This window comes from Rhinopithecus roxellana, chromosome 6 (genome assembly GCF_007565055.1).
Source record: "Rhinopithecus roxellana isolate Shanxi Qingling chromosome 6, ASM756505v1, whole genome shotgun sequence".
Taxonomy (NCBI): Eukaryota; Metazoa; Chordata; class Mammalia; order Primates; family Cercopithecidae; genus Rhinopithecus; species Rhinopithecus roxellana.
The window spans coordinates 145,092,427-145,106,353 of NC_044554.1; the positions used below are offsets into that span (position 1 = coordinate 145,092,427).

At 38.0% G+C, this 13,927-nt stretch overlaps 1 protein-coding gene across 1 annotated transcript; it reads right to left on the bottom strand.

Annotated features, from left to right (window-relative positions):
• Positions 1-13,025: 13,025 nt before the first annotated feature.
• Positions 13,026-13,653, bottom strand: FERD3L (Fer3 like bHLH transcription factor). The gene has a single exon (XM_010358703.1). The coding sequence runs from the start codon at positions 13,598-13,600 to the stop codon at positions 13,100-13,102; it is 501 nt and encodes a 166-aa protein (XP_010357005.1). The 5' UTR covers positions 13,601-13,653; the 3' UTR covers positions 13,026-13,099.
• Positions 13,654-13,927: the final 274 nt, after the last annotated feature.

A 13,927-nucleotide genomic window follows, 5' to 3' on the forward strand; every position in this document is an offset into this window, starting at 1 on the left:
AATGTTATAAATCACATCATCTGGCTTGGAAATTCTCCCAATGCTTGGAACTTTCTTTCAAGAGAATCTCTATTTCTGAATTAAATGCCATAAATTTGAGAATTGTATTCACTTTTGTCACTTGATCCATTTGGTAATACATTTTGTATGAGCCTCCATAAAAGGTTTTCACCTGACCTTAGACTGAAAATTACTGTTTGTCTGAGTAGTGTCCTTTCCTCTTAAAAGGTGTTTACTTAGGTTGTGGTCACACTGTGTTCTCGGCCAGGACTCTTTAGCGTCTCTGATCTCAGTGCTGCTCTTGTCACTGATTTGGGCTCCTTGGGTATACAGTATAACAGCAATTTTTTTTTTATACTAGCATTGCATATGACACAAAACAGTCTTAGTTTTTCACTCAGAAGTTGTGTTTCTCTTTTGTTGAGATAATGAAACAAACATTTCACACAAATATTCTGTGTTATAATGCTCAAATTTAACCTTTGGAGATTCATCTCAATTAAATTGTACAAAGGAATCAATATCCAATTTGACTATAGTGGGCCAGACCTGGGCTAAAACCAGAATAGGTTTGTCTAATCGTCATAGTTTTTCCTCTCTCTCATATTCATGTTCCAGGCATTAATATGATAATGTTATGTTGTCAAAGTACCCTATTTATCATATTTATTATGATAATGAAGTACTCTAATAAAATATATCACCTAAAGGAAATAACAAGTGTTATGTGGTCTTGAAGTCATAATCTTCTTATTATAGCATAGGCAGGGGGACACTATATATATATATATATATATATGTATAGCAAACACATGTAGACACACATAAACTTAGATGTATTTCTGAAGCATTTAAGAAACAGCCCAATTCAGATTAAAGGAACTATTTCTTTCTCACTCTGTGAACATGAAGCAGTACTAATATGTAAAATGAGAGTAGGGAAACATCATACAAATTGTATGAAGTAGAAATCATCTCAGTAGCAATAGACATACTATTTGAAAACTACTATAAATAGAAAACAGAGGAACTAACAGCAACTTTTTAAAGGAGTCCTTCTGTTTATGCTTATAAATTGTTGGCCACCCCAGCAATTCTGTTCCATATTTGCAAGTATTGTAGATTGTATGCAAACCTATGCCTAATTGTTAGGGACGTGGAGCTTTCATTATACCGACAGTTGTCAAGTTTACCTCTAGAGAAGGTGACAATTGAGTCAAAATCTGGCTCCACCTTTGTCTCTGCGTGAACAAGCTATTTTAACTAATTTGAATTTGTTTTTCTCTGTGTAAGGTGGATATATTAATATCCTTTTCAGGAAGTCTTTGTGAAGTTTGAACGGCATAACTTACGTAAACAGCTGGCACCCAGTAGTTGTCCCATGATTGCTCTGCCCTGGCTTTGATGTGCCTTTCTCTGCACTGGCTGCAGTGGGGGTGGCAACAGCTCACTGGAACAGTCCACAGGAGACAAGGTGCCTTTAAAAGCAGACGCAAAAACAAGCCAAACAAATAATGCTGGATTTATGGTTAATTATTTTTGAATTTGCCCTTTGTGTTCCTTTATACCAGTAGTGAAGATAATGGAGTCAGAGAACAGTAAGTAAACACTTGTTTTTGGTGACCTTTTTCTTTTTAGAATTCACTCAAATTTTCATAATCTCTGATTATGTAATTAATTAACTGATTAATTTTTGACAATTAAATGTGAACAAAGAATAATTGTAAATACATATAATCCACATGAATCAACGGATACTGTTTTGTTTTGTTAGAATTAGCTCTCTCTCGGGGCTAATGTGACTATATTCTAGATATTAATTTAGCGTAAGTGGCAAACTGTTTTGGTTTCTGTGGAGATTTTTTGTTCTGGTTTACTGGTATATAACTGTTTCCTCACCTTTTCATTTCCTGAAACAGCACCAAGTACAGTATCTAAATTTTGACTAATATAAATCAAAGCACATGCTTTCCTTTCAGTAAAGTCCTTTATTTCAACACATGTGCAGGATTTTCCTTTTTAATGCATTAGACATCTGTTATTACTAATGGGGATAAAATGTCACATGTTAAAAACAATACAAGTTATTAAAAGCATTCAGATTTTAAATATTTTGAAATTTTGCTAGAAAAGTTGATTTTTTTCTTTTGTTCTGTGGCTGAGTTTTCAAAACATGAATATGCAAAATATGTTAAAATGTGCTCTTCACATGCGTATGAGCATGTGAATATGAATTTGTAAAAGCTCTTGGAGATCACATTTATCAGGTTCTAATATATTCTTTTAGAAAGTAAATATTAAATTTTACACAATTTCTATGCACTTTCACACACACACACACACGCTGGGGCTAAGTAGGGAGCAAAACTGTCTACTAATTGTTTAAAAGTCTGGGATTTCATTAGAAATGTTAAGTGTATTCCTGACTAGTCAATAAATGCCTTAGTGTTAGTACAGATTACTGTTACCAGTTTGTTTTGGGGAAGGGGTTTGTGTGTTTGTGTGTAAATTATAGATAAACTGAGCTGTGTTTTAGATGAAATCCCTTAACATTTAATCAAATTTTCCATTTAAGTGTCAGTAGAATGAAAGAGCATGTTTGTTAAATGGTTTTCCTTTAAAATTTTAAGCTCTGAGTATTTAATGGTAAATTTAATACTTATCTTTCTAATTAATTTTAACTTCCTTTTTTGGGGAACGCTGTCAGAATATATGTTTTGTTGAAGACAGATTTATAAATGAAAATCAGTGTTTTCCCAAAACCAATGATCTCTTTTATGTAAAACAGTAGAAAAACTGGGAAACTAGGCTGTTAGAAGTCAGGATACTGAATATCCTTGCAAGAAGAGAGGGGCAATGATTGGAAGGGGGCCTGTAGTGTGCTGGTAAGGTTCTACTCTCAAGTATCCAAAAAAAAAGTTACAGAATATAACTGCTAAGCATCTTAAATACCTACTTCAAATGTTTTAGAGTTAAAAAGACGAGCATTCTCACCCAAATAACTAGATCCTGCTCTTCAACTGAGAGTAAATATCATAAATTGTATTGTTGTGTTGCTCTTTTTAGTTCAAAATAACTTTATTATTTTTCTGATTACAAAAGGATGGCCTGCTTACAAACCAGGAAAATACAAACAGGCACAAAAAATGATCAGTCCCCTCTAGCATATATAAAATAAACATTTATATTTATAGATATAAAAATATGCACATACACAGATATACATGTTCTCACATGAAGCAGAAATAAAATTATGCCTTACATACTGCTTTATAAAATACATTTTTCTTATCAATTTTTGGAATTATCTTTCTGCAGTACAAACTATTTTGATAACTCATCCTTCTAATGGATGCAACTGTTTTAAATAAGGACTTATTTTTTTAGACATCTAGGCTATTTTCCATATTTTGATATTATAAACAATACTGAGGTGCGTATTTTGTAGTGCTATCTTTGTGCATGTTTTTGATTATTTCCTTAGCCTAAATTCCTACAAGTGAAATTTTTGTAGACAAGTTGTAAGAATACACAAAATGTCATAATGTTATAAATATGACTTAGATCTTCCCAGTCAGAGCCAAGGTTCAGAGAGCATTCTTGAATCCCTTCTAACTCCTTTCTTGATATGGTAAATTATTTGAACTTCAGATACTCTTGAATCTCCCCAAGAGGAAACAGTCTTACTCCCAAGGAAAATTCTGTTTTTCTCATTGAGTCAATGACCCTCATCTAATCAATGAGTGTTCTGTAGGTTTCAGAATAGCCATTCCAGACACTTTCTTTTCTATCATTGTCTGGCTGTTGGTCTTAGTAGTTACAGTTAGACCTGATATACATATGTGGGGCCAATGTTTGGTGAAGAACTAGCAAAATTCCTGGGCTTGTTTTCAATACACAGAAAAATACTGATGCTCACTTAAATACCTATTTTGGCTACAATAGATAGAAATATTCAATAATCGTTATTATTAAGACATAAATTATTCAAGAAAAAGACATCTATTACGAAAAAAGAGTAAAACTGCCTACCAAATCATGGAGGAAAAGGAAGAAAAGTCAACCCTTTCTAAGGTTTAAGCTAGGAATAAAAACAATTTACAGGTCAGGTGCAGTGGCTCACGCCTGTAATCCCAGCACTTTGGGAGGCCCAGGTGGGTGGATCACTTGAGGTCAGGAGTTCGAGACCAGCCTGGCCAACATGGTGAAACTTCCTCTCTACTAAAAATACAGAATTAGCTGAGCATAGTGACAGGTGCCTGTAATCCCAGCTACTTGGGAGGCTGAGGTGGGAGAATCGCTTGAACCCAGGAGGCAGAGGTAGCAGTGAGCTGAGATCTTGCCACTGCACTCCAGTCTGGGCAACAGAGTGAGACTCTGTCTCAAAACAAAAACAAAAACAAACAAACAAAAAAGACTTTACATATGCAGAATTCATTCTAAAATACGTGTGAAGGCACTCTGATTGAAATACTTTTTTTTTTTTTTGCATGTATGTATTTCCACGTATGTGAATCATACCATTGGCAGGGAGCAGGGGGACTGTGGATTTGAGAAGCAGAAGTTCTGAGGCTATTCAGTGTAAAGACCCTGAGGTTTGGATTGAAGTATGATGCATGTATTCATGTGCATGTAATTTGGGAAGAAGTTGTTGTGTTTTGTTACATAATGCTTTGAGTTTGGGCCTTTTTCAGCCTGTTTTATGTTAACTTTAGAAGCAGTTGACTGAATTTGTTGAAATGTAGTATACTAATAAAGGGTATGAAGTTTAATTTGTGGTTCTGTCATCTGAAACAAAATGGCATCCAATATATATTTTTTAACTGAACTATCTGCTTTAATTTTAATGGTCTTTGGTGAGATTAGGCAAATAAATAGTGATGAAAGAAATGGCATGGCTTGTTCAATAAGATCTACAATTAACAAAACCACGACTTGTCAAATGCTTGTTAACTATACTCACCACATTTTTTGGCCAAAAATATGAACCGATGGTCAGAATATTTGAAATTGGGTATGTTTCCCAAATTGGAAACATTTTAGTACATTTCAGAAGGCTTTTTACCATCAACCTTCAAATGAGCCACTTGAAGTTGAATCAAAGCTTTTAAAAGAAATGGGATATTTAATAATTCTCCTTTTATTCTAGGCAAGGAGGAAAATTTATTATATAACATGCTACATATGTAAAAAGAGCTATGCATTTTTACATGTTGAGAGATTATGTGCAAGTGAAGTCCAAGTTTATCTTTGCAAAAACTGTTACTTAGATTGCAGGTAAAACTAGGCCAAAGAATACAAAGCTTTTGCCATGATATTGTGTAAAGCCAATAATGTTAAAGTGCAAAAAGCAAAAAAATCTGTTTGTATAAAGAGAATAGGTTAGGTGTCAAATTTTTAAAGACTGTGTAAATGGCACATATAACAGAGGATGTCCAAAGATGCACTTCAAGACTCACATTGCTTCTCTGATGCACCAAGAAGAGGCCCTTTCTTTTTTCCTCTCTAATTCCTTTCTATGGGAGGCAGGTAGAAGCGTCTTAACATTTTTTTTTTTTTTTTTTTTTTTTTTTTTTTTTTTTTTTTTTTTTTTTTTGAGACGGAGTCTTGCTCTGCCACCCAGGCTGTGGAGTGCAGTGGCCGGATCTCAGCTCACTGCAAGCTCCGCCTCCCGGGTTTATGCCATTCTCCTGCCTCAGCCTCCCGAGTAGCTGGGACTACAGGCACCCGCCTCGTCGCCCGGCTAGTTTTTTGTATTTTTAGTAGAGACAGGGTTTCACCGTATTAGCCAGGATGGTCTCGATCTCCTGACCTCGTGATCCACCCGTCTCGGCCTCCCAAAGTGCTGGGATTACAGGCTTGAGCCACCGCGCCCGGCCACGTCTTAACTTTTTTGGGTTGACAGAGATATATGTCTCAGGGAACCTACAACATAGCATGGCATACCACCTCATTTCCAATTGAACGGGCTGAATGAGTTCTAGGTTTTCAGGTTTCATATCAGCCTAGATCAGGTAGTTTATTTACTTGAAAATAAATTCCCAGAGGATTTACCAAATGTATGGTAACTTTTTCATATAAAAAGCTTTATATGCAAATTTAAGAGTTTTGTTTGTTTGTTTGTTTATGGAGTCTTGTTCTGTCACCCAGGTTGGAGTGGAATGGTGCCATCTCAGCTCACTGCAGCCTCTCCCTCCCTGATTCAAGTGATTCTCCTGCCTCAGCCTCCCGAGTAGTTGGGACTACAGGCTTACTCCACTGGGCCTGGCTAATGTTTGTATTTTTAGTAGAGGTGGGGTTTCTCCATGTTGGCCAGGCTGGTCTTGAACTCCGGATGTCAGGTGATCTACCTGCCTCTGCCTCCCAAAGTGCTGGGATTACAGGCCTGAGCCACCACGCCCGGCCAATATTTCAGGAGTGTAGAGTTTACAGTGACCTTCCTGGCAGACCAAAGATTGTGATTACATATGCCATGGACCACAAGCCTTACCTTTAAATGTATATGTTTAAAAACATAAAAGAGTGATTAAGGCAGCAACTTAGATTGGGCACAAAATGTCATACTACTTAAAAAGTTTTGAATATATTTAGGAGAAACAGGACAGGTATTTAATAATCCTATTCTATGTGTTATCATGAGCCTTTCTGAAAGGCTGAATTATCATTTTGTCCTACACACACGTTCAACATTGAAATAACGTAAACAACAATCGTGGCATTGGCTAAATTTTTATATTGTTTGAGGCATTGTACTCATATGATCTTTTCTGAGTCTTATATGAGCACTTACATGATCTCTTCTGAGTCTTTAAATAGTTCTGTGTTTATGATTTCCACTTTACAAATCAGGATGAGTAGGTTTAAGTTTTAAGTTAGTAATCTAATTTAGCAACAGAATTAGGATGTGCAAATACTACAAATCCATATTTGAGAATGTAGCTGATGAAGACTATCAGCACAGACCAAGCAACTCAGAGTCAAGCACTCAGTGCTCGTCTATAGTCTTTAGGGACAGAGTGAAAAAACGAGTCTCGATTTTTATTCCAGAGACCACATAATGCCATGCACAAAATGTTGGTTTCACTTTCATGAAACACTTGAAGAAAAATTACAATAGAACAAGACATGAGTTCAGTATCTGTGAACAGCTCATTAAAGCTAATTATAATGAGAGGGCGCTGACCAGAACTTGGGCCTAACTTCACCCAAAATATTGGCAAAGTTCAGGAACCTTTGAGTGAACTTGTGCCAAGTTAATGATGTATAGTGAACTTTCTATGGTGTTTTATAGGTTCAAAGGATTGTCATAGTAATTATCTGATTATTTTAATTTTTAAATTTTATTTTGAAATAATTATAGATTCACAGGACTATGCAAAGATGACAATTATTCATTTTTTACAATATTTGTACTTAAATATAATGATCATATAATCATCACCAAATATTCTTAATCCCTCAGAGTTTGGTCTCTGAAATCCTTGTCTGGGTGTAAATCTTAGCTTCAGTATTTGTTAGCTGATTGAGCTTGGAAAAATTATTTAACTTCCATATTCCTTAGTGTCCTCCTCACTATGGAAATAACAATAGTGTGCAAGTCCTAAAATTTTTATGAGAACTTTACAAGTTTAACAGTATTTAGTACATATAAGAACTCAACACAGTGTTTAGAACATGTGCTGTCATAAGCTTTCAGTACAATTGTTATATTATTACAGATATTACTACTTCTTATTATGGATAATATTACTTCATTCAGACCCAATAATCCAATTATTTTGTTGTTCTTCTTGAGACCCTTTTTAGTTTCTCCAATATTTCACTGAACTCTGGTATTCAATATAGCCAATCAGTTCAAGATCTAGCCAGTACCAAATATAGATTTGTATTACTATCTTTTGAAGAAGTTTCAAAATTATCTGTGGTAAAGTAATAGTGCTATCATTCATTTGTTCACTCATTCAAACACGTTTAGATGATGTTTTTTCTTCTATTGCTCACCGACTGTTTGATCTATTTCCAAATTCTCATAGACATTTTTCTTCTCTTTTGAAGACTGGAAATCATAAAAAACTGTCCATACCAGCTGCTTTGAGGTCATCTACATTTGTTGGCTGCAGGTGGAAATCTCCTTCACAGAGCCTGAAATAGAAGGTTGTAAAATCTGGCCTTTGAGGGAGCCAGACCAAACCAGCCTTTTGTATAATTTATCATCCACAGAACGTGTTAAGGTGCTTTTGATCTTTGAAGGCAATATCTTTCAAAGTGCTGTGGTGCTTATGTGTGACCATTGGTCCTTTTTGGGAGTCCCAGTATCTTGCTGATTTCAATAGAGAGTGAAAGAATTTTTAAGATGGTACACTGATGACTCAGTTTAATAGAAAGGCTCTAGAACTTGCTGAAATCCAATTGTGAAGATCAAATGAGATAAAGTATGTGAATGGTGCCTTGAAAACAATAAATCACTAAGTAAACCTAAAGCAGTTTATTGTAATCATTTCCATCATTGTATTTGTCAAATTCTTGATTTCACAGCGTATTGAATGTTCCATGCCTTCTGCCAGATTAAGGGTGGGCTTCTACCAAATATTTGCCATAAAGAGTACTTTAAAATACGTTCATATTTTTCTTTGCATTTACTCATACTCCTTTAAGAAATGTGGTATAGACACAGAACTAACCATTTGGTGTCACAAAAAATGTTGTGAAAATTTATAGGCTTTGGTTTATAGAGACTTGAAGAAGTTTTTCCACCTTTCTGGTATTTTATTCCTGTCAGTTTGCATTGCTTCTTTTCTTTCCTTCTCCTCCTCCGCCAGGTTTGGTTTTAAGCTTTGGATTCAAAGAAACCCCAAAGTCAAAACAAAATGGTCAGAACTGCTGACTCTTGTTTTGTAACCTTTTTTTAGTCTAGTATTCACAGGAAGAGAGGGTGCTGACCAGAACTTGGGCCTAATTTCACCCAAAATGTTGGCAAAGTTCAGCAACCTTTGAGTGAACTTGTGCCAAGTTAATGATATATAGCAAACTTCACCAGTTTTCCAAAAACATTTAAAATATAATTGCATGAATAATATCATCCTATAAAAAGTCAAGTTAGTACTTAACATTCAATACTAATCTGCTAGCTCTTTTTGATAAAAATAAAATAATAGTCTAACTTATATTTTGTATTAAATAGATTATTTTGTTTTTTTAAAGTATCAGGTAGATTTTTGAACTGCACATGTGAAATGTACTTGTGGCTTCATTACCTTAGCAGTTTCCTTTGAAGATCTGTAATTAACAAAAAAAGGTATCCTAAAGTCATGCTTATCAAGTTTCATCTCAGGATTTTTGTAGCTATGTTATCAACCTTCCAAAAGACTATTTTATAATGGAAATGCTGACAAATGTGATAATAAACACAAATCCAAGGGTCTTAATTGTATTATAGGTCTGCATGTAGGAATTATGCATACTAGCAGAATATTTGGTTCAGTTTCCAGAACTTAATTTTGCCAAAATATGCTTTAACATTGGGCAACTAACTGTAAAAGACTATCGGCCTAAATGACTCCCTGTTGATGGTGAGGGCTTCTGATTATTTTTAGATTCCTCAGAAAGCTTAATTATGTCTTTCAAATATGATTTCATTTAGGTCTTTTTATGGCTTACATGTCTGAATACCAATAGTAATCTGATAGCTATGGGGAACTTAGTTTGAGACCAAAGGGCAGTGTTCCATCATCAGTAGAGAGTATATAAATAAATAGCCTCCAAGCAACATCTCAGATGGTATTTAGATTCTAAATGTTCAAATGACTTTAAGATTTCAAAAACAAATTATTTTAATTTTCCAGGAGTAACTGACACCATTAGGTCTTAAAAAAAACCTGGTTGAAGTTACTAAAAAGTCAATATCTACTCATATTTCTATCAATGTTGGTTTAGGAGATAATAAACAGTAAAACTATTTTAATATAATGGGTGTCACATACAAAATCCCTTGGATTAAAAATTAGCTGGGCGTGGTGGTACATGCCTGTAATCCCAGGTACTTGGGAGTCTGAGGCAGGAGAATCACTTGAACCAGGGAGTTGGAAGTTGCAGTGAGCTGAGATCGCACCACTGCACTCCAGCCTGGTGACAGAGCTAGACTCCATCTCAAACAAACAAACAAACAAAAAACTTGTGCTAAAGGTGCACTGATTTTATGCATCTAACCTGAGGAAAACTAAAATTAAAATAATGCTTAGAAAAGTTGAGGGTCAGAATATGGAGGTACACTCCATTTAAGCTCAGGATGTGGATTATTTTATCTTATCTCTATTGGTATTTGATGAAAGGAATAAGTCAATCCCTTTCTATGTGACTCATACTTACCTGGGTTCAAATTACTTTGAGTAAAATTATTATGGAAATATCTTAAACGACTACATTTGAGGCAGTTCCTAAACATGTAAACTTACAAATAGCAAAGCATTTATAAACTGTTAAAGTTTTTTTTTAAGAAGGGTGGATAATTCCTCTAGTGATAATAAGAAAATGACTTTTCATTTAGAAGTTTTTTAGGTATCATTTACTATGATGAAGAAGTATTCACTGGAGGAATGTTATTTGCTTACTAGGAACAAAATATGTTAGAATATGAGGGAGAAGACTAAGGAAAACGGGTGGCTGTGTTTACTCCTCAGGACTTAATAATGTTGATGGTCCCTGGTCTACACAATTTTGCTTTATTTCTGGTTTTCAGAACTGGTTCTTTCAACAAAATATTAAGAATTCCTAGATTGGAATTACTTTTTTTTTCTTTTTACTTATTCAACACTTTCAGATGATTTTTTTTAAAAAGAATGATGTTTAATTTCTAGGAGAACTTGAATTGGTAGAAGAATAAGAATAAACAACTCTATGGGGTTTTGTTGTTGTTTCGTGTTAGCTGTTTATGTATTTTTTTCATTTACCTGTTTATTCTGATGTTCTTGTGGTAGAGTTGGAAAAATTCTTGGTAGAAAGATACAACAAAAATAATAATAAAAGAAAATCTTGGGAATGGGGGCTCATTTGAGAACTAAGCCAGGTCCTATGGAAAGGAAAACTAAGAAGTTTTAAATATCCAAAGTACTAATGAACGGGCTGGGAAAAAGGCAAATTCCTGCAATACTAGAGTGTGGGAGAGTGAACTGACAGAACCCACCAAGAAGGGAATCTGGCCATTTGTATCCACAAACTTGAACCAGAAATTTCACTTCTAGGTATCAAATATTAGGAAATGATAATAGACAGAGAAGACATTTACAAGAATGCTCTTAGCAGCATCATTTATTTATTTATTTTTTTTAAGGAAATAGTTATCTATCTCTAAAGGGATAGTGTTGTGATACATGGATATGACGATAAGATACGGTAATCAAAATCACATTTGGATAATATTTAAAGTTAAGGGAAAACATTGCACCTTCTATAATGTCAAGTGGAAAAATACCAGTATCCCAAAGTATCTCGAATTAGTTAAATATATTGAATGTATAACTGCACAGGGAAAAAAATACTGGAAATAAATAGACGAAAATGCTAACAGTATGGTAATGTGGAGTGATTCGAATTTTTTCTTTTTTGAAATTTTGTGTTCCAGAATTTCTAGGATGAGTATATGTTATTTATTAATGAAATGAATTCTCTTTCTGAAAACATGATTCAGAGAAGTGTGTGTTCGCACAGGCGCCCGCCTATTCCTGTGCGTAATGGGGGCAAAATAGTGTTGGAATCACTGGGGATTATCCTTTAGAATTACTGAATTTATGTTTACGTGGGCATTATACAACCGGGTTCCTCTCCTCAGGTACCCACTCCTTTCTGAAAGACCCCAGTTCTGGTACTAGCACGTCACCTAGAAGGAAGAATCCTGGAATGGCACGGGTCCAAACTGGAGGCGGCCTCTCAGTATGGACCCGCTTCAACCTCATCTGCATGGCAGGCGTTTTGCAAGGCGTCAGAAGGCATCTCCTCTTTGGACTTTTTGTCTCCCCTGGTAGTCTCTAGAAGCCATTAGAGTGAAAGCTATCTTCCCTCCCTACAGCTAAAAACGTTAAAGTGAGCGCTCAGGCGGCCCTGCTCCTAGAAAGATCCAGGCACCTTCACATACCCCAACCCCTGGCCGGGGGACAGTTGGAAACGCTGGCTGGTGGCGAAGCTGCAGGGCACCTAAGGCCCCCTGCGACCCAGGAGTGACCCGAGTGAACTCGTCCCTTACTCTGGCCTGCGGCCTGAAGGCTGACGCTGCACTTAAGATGCAAAGCGTAGATTTGCACTCTGGCTAAGGCACTGAATGAACACCACTGAGGCCCTGGGACAAGAAGCTATGGTCCCTCTGGAATTAACTAGGTGAAGAGGGAGAGGGAGAAAGGAAGACAGAGGGCTTGCGCGCGGGAGAGAGGAAGGGAGGGGAGGGAGAGGGAATGGAAGACAGCAAGGGTGTTCCTTCTCAGAGGTCCCACTTTGTCAGCAGTTCCCCTCGACTGCTCTGCCTTCCATTTTTCCTTCCCTCAGTTCGTGGACAAGCCTCTGAGGACCAGACAGAACCCTCTGGCTACCAGAAAACTCGCATCCCCGCACCCTCGCGGCGTCTGCTCCAGAGCCTCCACGCAGGCGCCTGCTGGAGCGCCTGCTGGGGATGGCGTACCACCGACTCTTGAGGCTTTTTAAAAAGTAAGAATTTCTACTTTATTATCTCTATGGAAAAAAAAAAAAAGTAAAGTGGAGAGGCTAGATTCTATAGAAGCTCCAAAGTCTGCCATTTGCGAGGAGGGTTCTCTTCCCACCCAGCCCACGGAAGCTCTTAGGAGCAGCCTGGACGGCCCCGACTCATCCTCACGCGCTCTGACTTCCCGGCTAGCCCCTGACCCCGACTTCACTTCGGGCAGTCGCATAGATATGAACTCTACAACAGCCACTCTGCTCGGGGGCTTTGGGGATCTTACAATCTCGAAACCGACCTCCAGAAGGCCAGACGTTCTGTCTTGGGGCGTCCCTCCTGGCCCTTTAGCCTCACCCAGTACCCGGTCCTGACACACCCCAGCACTACCAGACCAGGAAGGGCAGACTCTCCCCACCCGGTTCAGCCGCTTTCCTTCTTCTCACAGCTCTCCAAGAGCTCGGTCATGAAGGAGATGTAGACGATGGCCAGGCGGAGGGTCTCGATCCGGGACAGCCTTTTCTCGTAAGCAAACGTGGGCACCTTCCTCCGCAGCTGGTCAAAGGCCTCGTTGAGGTTGAACATCCGCTTCCTTTCGCGGATGTTGGCGGCCTGGCGCTGGGCGTAGGTGATCACCCTTTTCCTCTTGGGGCGGCCTAATAGGGAGACGCCTCTCCCGCGCTCCTCTTCCTCCTCCTCTTCTCTGTCCCCCTGGTCCACTTCGCACTCCTCTTCTTCTGGGTCCCCGTCTTCAAACTGCGCCATCCTCCTGGTTCTTCCTTCTCGGAGCGCAAGGGCTGGATCCCCAAAGGAGACCCCGGGTGCGAAGTGGCAGAGGAGAGGGCGTCCCGGGGAGGCCAGGGACAGGTCTGCGACGAAGTCCAGCACCGTAGCGTCCACGCAGCTCTCTGGATAGGCCGCCATCGCTTCGGCTTGGCCCTGCCTCTCATCGGTTTTCCGCGGGGAGGGGCGAGGCTGCTGATGGAGATTCTTAACAGCCTTGAATCTGATGGGGCACCATCACCGAAGGGCCAGGGAACATTAAATATTTATAACCGAGCTGATAACAGGATTAGTCGCACCGATAAGAAATGCTCTGACAAAGTCCCTTCTCTCGAAGCTTATGGAAGATGACAAGCTTGAGCACGCATGGAAGACTCAAAGGGAAAGGCCTCCAGTTCTGAGATCCTTTTCTCTGCGCCACCCGGGACAGTTCCTTGTTGGCAACAACCCCCAGCTCTTACCTGCTGT

Bases quoted from the DNA above. Each gene is read 5' to 3' on its own strand.
- FERD3L (XM_010358703.1), bottom strand. From the start codon at position 13,600: ATGGCGGCCTATCCAGAGAGCTGCGTGGACGCTACGGTGCTGGACTTC.